Here is a 6654-nt window from a genome sequence, read left to right as displayed (position 1 = left end):
TCTAATCCACAAGAAAAAACTGACTCGTACCAAAAGACTCCTCATAGCAAGCAGATAACGTGAGTTGTGTTTGGAGCATTATGTTAAAATGTGCATACTGATGAGGGGAATTTGAGTGTTTCGGCGGTGAGACGTTCGTCCCCTTCCTCTTTGTAAGAGTGTAAAACCTCACCCTGAGGTCAGGGGAAGTGGCGTCTCCAGCGATGTTCTCAGTAAGTGTTACGTGACACATTCTCAGCGCCAACCACAGATCACACCACCGCTTTGTAACCAATGATAACATCCTGCTCTAAAACATCATGTTTACGGGTCACCGATAACAGAATTTCGGTTTGTTAGTCGCTCGTCCTTTGATTCAATGAACACAATATCAACTTCCCGACCCGCATCCTAACAAACCTTTATTTATTTATCTGCTGCAGCTGTTTTTGTTGAACACAGTCTGATTGCATCCAAGTACAACAGAATGCTGACGTATGAAAAAAAAAAAGTATTCGCGTTTTAAAATATATAGCATTAAAAATAATATCAGGCGTACTCCGAAGACGATGAAATGCTCATCTTGTAATTGTGTTTGCAACTCAAAATGAAGATTTCTGAAAAGTCATCGCCGTCTGTGCAAAGTCTCCAGATGACTGAGTGAAGTGTTTACGAGACGGGGAAGTGGGGTTTAGAGGTGCAGTTACCACAAGTGAAAAAGTACATGTAGATGACGCATGTGTGACAAACCAAATTAGAATGTAGCAGGTCACTCCATTTGTAAACAAGTAAACACGTTCATGTTCTTCTGCATCAGCATGTCAGTCCGAACCAGGTTTTCATCCAAATGGATCCAACGACGAACCAACCGATGCACTTATTATCAGCACCCAATCAGAATCGCTCGTATCGCCAAATTTACTCAATAACAGCTAAGAAAAAGGACAAAGATGTACACTGTTGTATTTACATCGGAAGTGGCAAATGACATGACATGCTATATTAAAAATGTCTTTACAAAAATCTAATAACGGCAGAATATATAGGATATTTTGGACTGATTTAATGGTTCATCAGAGCGTCTGTGAGAAGAAACATGTTGTGATATCCAAATGATGCAGAAAGCACAAAATCCTGCTTCCTAACTGGGTTCAGAGGTTGTATGAAATGAGAGAGACACTATGAATGTAGAGAATATGTATGTTTATTATTACTGTTTTAAAGCAAGGGCAGCTATAGAGAAAGAGGTTAATCATGAGGTATGAATATGAATTGTTTGGAGCTTTGTTTTGTGGGATATATTATGTAAACTTATAACCTTAAGATGAATGAAGGAAGCTTTACGTCATAATTAAGAAAACAGGGCATCAAGGTATTATCTTGCCAAAGTATTATCAAATGGAAATACTCAAGTAAGGTACAAGTACTTCTGCATTCCACGTGTTTAACATGACTGTCTCTCATTTTCCCATGCTCTCTTCTTAACGGCTGACCTCGTTGACACGAATCAACAGTTTGCCTATGACTTTACTGAGATCAAATGCTGATGACGCGATAATGAAGACTTAGTGACCTCGAGATCTGCATGTTCTCCCGCTGCACTATTTCTCCAACAGTGGTGAGACGGTGCGCAGAGGAGGAGCCGCCTTCAGGGGCCCCAGAACGAAGTTCCCTGTCAGTGTGCAGAGTGACAACAACGTGGAGGCGCAGCTCGCAGTCACGCAGCGTCGCTCTCACACCAAAACAACCCACAACAGGAAAACACTTCATTGGATGCTCGCGTTTTCACGGACGAGGAGCTGTTTTTAATGCTGCGCGTAAAATGAGACATTTGGGGGAAACTATGGATTCGCTTCTTGTTGGAGAACCTGGAGAACGCGCGCTCGCGTAACATGCAGAGAACCTCCGCTTAGTGTGAGCCAGTGAGTCCCCCCAGCAGGTATGAACTCCACGGCAGCGGCGGGGAGGTTTCACCCCGTCACCATCCCGGTGATCATGTTCATTTTCGGGGTGGTGGGGAACGTCGTCGCCATCGTGGTGCTGCGGATATCCCGAAAGGAACAGAAGGAGACGACTTTCTACACGCTGGTGTGTGGCCTGGCGGTGACGGACCTCCTCGGGACTCTGCTGGCCAGCCCCGTCACCATCGCCACCTACATGAAGGGCGCCTGGCCGGGAGGCACGCCGCTGTGCCAGTACTCCGGCTTCATCCTGCTCTTCTTCTTCTTGGTCCAGCTCAGCATCGTGTTCGCCATGTCGATGGAGAGGTACCTGGCTATAAACCACGCGTATTTCTACAACGAGAACATCAACCAAAAACTCGCCGCGCTCACTCTTCTGGCCATTTACATCTCCAACATCGTGTTTTGCGCGCTGCCCAGTATGGGCTTCGGGCAGGTGGAGCGCCAGAGACCGGGGACGTGGTGCTTCATCGACTGGCAGAACAACCGGACAACAGTGGCGACCTTCAACCTGATGTACGCGGGGGTGAATTCCGTCATGGTGCTGGCCACCGTCGTGTGCAACGTGATGGTGTGCAGCGCTCTGATCCTGATGCACCGGCGCTTCATCCGGCGCACGTCTCTGGGCACGGACCAGAGGCGCGTGGCGGAGCTCGGGCGCAGGCGGAGTTTCGGGCGGTTAGCCGGAGCGGAGATCCAGATGGTGATCCTGCTCATAGCCACCTCCGCGGTGGTTCTCACCTGCTCCATACCGCTAGTGGTGAGTATGCGTAAAGACCGAGCCAGACGCACGTTTGCGTCATCCGTGTGCGGATTAACAGATTACGCGCCAAAACAAAGTGTCAAAAAAATAAATGAAATACAGGAAAAAGATTTGCAGAAACACATCTGCAGAAGTTTCCTGATGAGTGAATTAAAACGATTTGCAGAAGATAAAATAATAGGCTTGAACTTTGTGTTCCTGTTTGAGATCTTTTGCGGTCAGATGACGCATTTTCTCTGAGGCACAAGTTCACACGCACTCCGTTTGCTATTTAAAGTTTCAGTGGCATGCACATATATGTATATACATATAAACACGTGCTTCAGAAAATATGAGCACATGTTATGTGTATAAGTTTGCACATGGAGGGAGGATCAGTGGAGCAGCGAGAGATTTCTGCAGGTGTTTTGCTGGAGTGCAGGCATCCTGCAACTGATCACTGATCAGCTCACTGATCAAATCAAAGGAGTGGTTCAGCCTGTGTGTCCTGGGGACAAAACCAACAGGCCTCATTTGCACTTCCATGTCGTCATATTTTAGAGATGAACAGCTTGGAAGCAAACCCGATCTCCTTCAGGGTGTTTGTTTTCGATTAAAAAGGTGTGAAACCCATCTTTAAAAGATGAAATGCAAAAATATCAAGGTTTTTTTTGTGACTCTGGTTTCCTGGAAATATGATTGTTGATTAGACTCTGGGGAAACTCAGCGACCGAAGGCTCTCCGATGATGAACGAGGATGAGAACTGTGTTTTTATTGGCCTCTCGCCATCTCTGCTCTGCTGTGGTTACAAGTTGCATTCAAGTGCCTATTTAGATTTGACCGTCCCATGCCAACCATGGAGGAATATGTAAAATAAACAATCCCTTTACTGCTGTAAATGAAGTGTGGACGAGTTTGGGCATGTGAAAAAAAAAAGGTCTCTTTGCAAATGTAGTTCCCTCCAAACCTAGTGACTTCCTAACACTGTTTTTCTCTCCTGTTGCAGCTGAGGATCTTTATGAATCAGCTCTACGGAAACCAGACAGCAGAGGTTGGTGGGTTGAATAAAGACCTGCTGGCCATCCGCATGGCCTCCGTCAACCCCATCTTAGACCCCTGGATCTACATCCTGCTCAGAAAGACAGTGGTCCTCAAGCTGATGGAGAAAATCAAGTGCCTGTTCTGCAAAATGGGCGGGCGGGGGGGATCCAACGGCGGGCAGTTCCGCTGCGCCGACGGCCGCTTCTCCTCCTCCGTCGTCTCGCGGGACTCTCCCTCGCTGGTGACCCGTGAGCCGCTGGAAATGGTGACCACCTCGCAGACCTTCCTGTGCACGTCGGAGGGGACCACCAGGAGGTCGTTTCAAGAGGGGTCGCAGGGCGGCTCCAGCCCGCCAGCCGCACAGCCGTCGCTGGGCTCCCAGGGGCCTCAGAGGGGGCCTTCAAACTGTGATTTAGGGGACAGAGGGCCAGCCTGGCCCCTGAGAGAGCTTCCAATGTGCCCCAAGGACCCGGCTCTACACGTGACCTTCACGGACGAGACTGCAAACGTACAGGAGAAATGCATATGACAGCATCATCTGGAGGCCCTAACAAGGACCTGAATCATCCATCCTGTAAAATATCTGGAGGACTGATATTTGATGGATATAAACTGAACTAAACACCCATTATCAATGTACTAATTACCACAAACACCGTATCTCTAAATACACTTCAGTACAATCACAACCGTTATATCAGCCAAGCCGTACAGGAGCTCTTTTCCTTGCACTATTTGTTTTATTGGAAAACCACTGCTGTTTGGACGACCCGTACAATGACTGTCAGGAGTTCATGTTAAAATGTGAAAAAGTGTTGGATATTAATTTATTTTATGTACGAAAAACCGTACGTTATCGTCTTCTCTGTGAGAAGGTCCGGATCGTTTGGAGCCATTTGAAGCGGTACAACCGGGTTGTTTTTTTTTTACGTGTTGTAAAAACATTTGGAAACAATTTGGTCCGACTGTGTGACATTAAAGCTAGAATCATAGCATCCCCTGCATTTCTTAAGAAAAGAGCAGACAGCGGAGCATGTTTGGATGTCTTTAATGTGCTGAGCCCATTACTTTGTAAGGACTAAACCACCTTCTTACTTTACCTTAATGTTATGTGTAATTCCTCTCATCTAATCAGGCTTTATGGGGGAATTAAGAAGGGGAAAGAAAATTAAAGACATTAAGCTAAACAATCCTGGTGGCGTTAATGCTACCGTCGCTTTAAAGATCAATATAAATACAAATGTGAATGTCGTGGTGACAGCTGATGTTAATTCTAACACAAAATGTCTAATATTGTACCAAACGATTTAATAAACCATAAAATAAAAGTTTGTGTCACTCTTTTAGTATGGTGTATATGAGCATGACGTATGTCGTTAAAGTAGCTAAATGTTGGATAATATGTATCTATTTAAAGCTGAAACAATCAATTAATGCTTTAAGACATTTTGAAGCAAAATGACACAAAATTCACTGGTTTCAGCGTCTTTAATGTGAGGATTTTTATCATTTTAAATATAATTTTTGGAGGGATAAAAACATGTGATGGGCATATTTCACTAACTTTATTTAACCTTCATTTTTATTTCATTTTATAGAGCAAAATCAATTTATTCATTCAGAATACGATCTGCCTGTAACGAGGCCTTTAGCAGCCGATGAATCTTTGCTGAAATGAAATATTGATCCGTCCTCAATAGGACTCAATGATGGAAGTTAAAGTCGATACCAATGGCTTGAGGTTAATGGATAACAGACATGAAAGTACTGGAAGGTAAGGTTCCTAATTAATAGCATTTACTGTATAATTCATAGAAAAACAGATCCGAACCGAAGTGTGTCGTCAAATAAAAGCTCTACAAAAACATCTTTTTCTTGCATTTTCACTCAGCAGCCGAGAGAATATACTGTAGGTCAGCTTTCCTCTCCGTCAGCTGATGGTTAAAACACATTTCTGACCAGCGGCCAAGTTCAGATGGCACAGCAGCTCACCTGCAGACAGATGGTTTCTTCACCCACAGAAGGTTTCCGGGTCCAGCCTGGCCGACGTCCAGAGGCTTCCCAGAGCAGCTAAAACCTCTCCCTCCGAGAACAATACCCCGTTAAAGAGAAAGAAATCTGCTAAAGCTGAGGATGTCTCACAGGAGGTCGGAAAAAATAGTGACAAAACAGATGATGGGATTTTAACAAGAGGGCAAAATGAGGATGATGGAGGATTCTACATGTGCAACTCATTGCTCACCTCATCCACTGACAGCAATGATACACATGTGACATTTAAAACCTAAAATCACAAGAATAAACAAATAATGCTATATTCTCACACCAAAAGAACGGCCAGGACGACACAGACTCCAGGGAAGACAATAGCAGTACGACAGGCTACCATTTAGCTTTTTATTCTACAATAGCAGAGATACAGCGCTGGAGCCAAGACGCAATAAAGGGATCCAGGCTGTACTTAAGTGACCCGATCCTTAAGGCCCCTACCAGGAGAAAGCTGCACCTGCAAAGAGGTCTCACTATAATCTGGCAGCAGTGCTCTCCCCTCCCCCGCCAAGTCATGTATTTACTCGGGTGTGGATATGATTTTAGTCACCATGCTGCAAACTTGTGTCTGGAAAGAGCCAGACACCTTCTGCTGTGGTCTGCTCTACCAGAAAGAAGAAGGGACACGGGAAACTGCATGCGTCATACCAACAGGTCTTAGAGGGGGAATATAATAATAAGTAATCATATGCAACTAGTTCTTCATCTTTTTCCCCCTCACATATGACCAACACATACCACCTTTATCCCCTCTCATCTCATAGTTATTGTCTGTTACTGTTTTGTGAACCTTTTCTGTGGAATAATAGATTGAACTCTACTATTCTATGCAGATCTGCAATGCTCTCTGAATTAAGCAGAGGCAAATTCATGACCTGCTT

The 6654-nt window shown here is 44.9% G+C and overlaps 1 protein-coding gene across 1 annotated transcript; it reads left to right on the top strand.

Moving 5' to 3' along the window:
• Positions 1 to 1355: 1355 nt before the first annotated feature.
• ptger4b (prostaglandin E receptor 4 (subtype EP4) b) lies at positions 1356 to 5046 on the top strand. The gene is made up of 2 exons (XM_084035217.1): positions 1356 to 2700; positions 3690 to 5046. Exons 1-2 carry the CDS (start codon positions 1921 to 1923, stop codon positions 4251 to 4253), a joined length of 1344 nt encoding a protein of 447 aa, XP_083891343.1. The 5' UTR covers positions 1356 to 1920; the 3' UTR covers positions 4254 to 5046.
• Positions 5047 to 6654: the final 1608 nt, after the last annotated feature.

The sequence above is a fragment of the Eutrigla gurnardus genome (genome assembly GCF_963514095.1).
Source record: "Eutrigla gurnardus genome assembly, chromosome: 19".
NCBI lineage: Eukaryota > Metazoa > Chordata > Actinopteri > Perciformes > Triglidae > Eutrigla > Eutrigla gurnardus.
Note: the sequence above shows the minus strand (reverse complement) of the source record. Positions and strands in the feature narration are given on the sequence as shown.

Coding starts and splice junctions, on each gene's coding strand:
- ptger4b (XM_084035217.1), top strand. CDS start 1,921: ATGAACTCCACGGCAGCGGCGGGGAGGTTTCACCCCGTCACCATCCCG. Junction 2,701..3,689: donor CCTGCTCCATACCGCTAGTG/GTGAGTATGCGT, acceptor CTCCTGTTGCAG/CTGAGGATCTTTATGAATCA.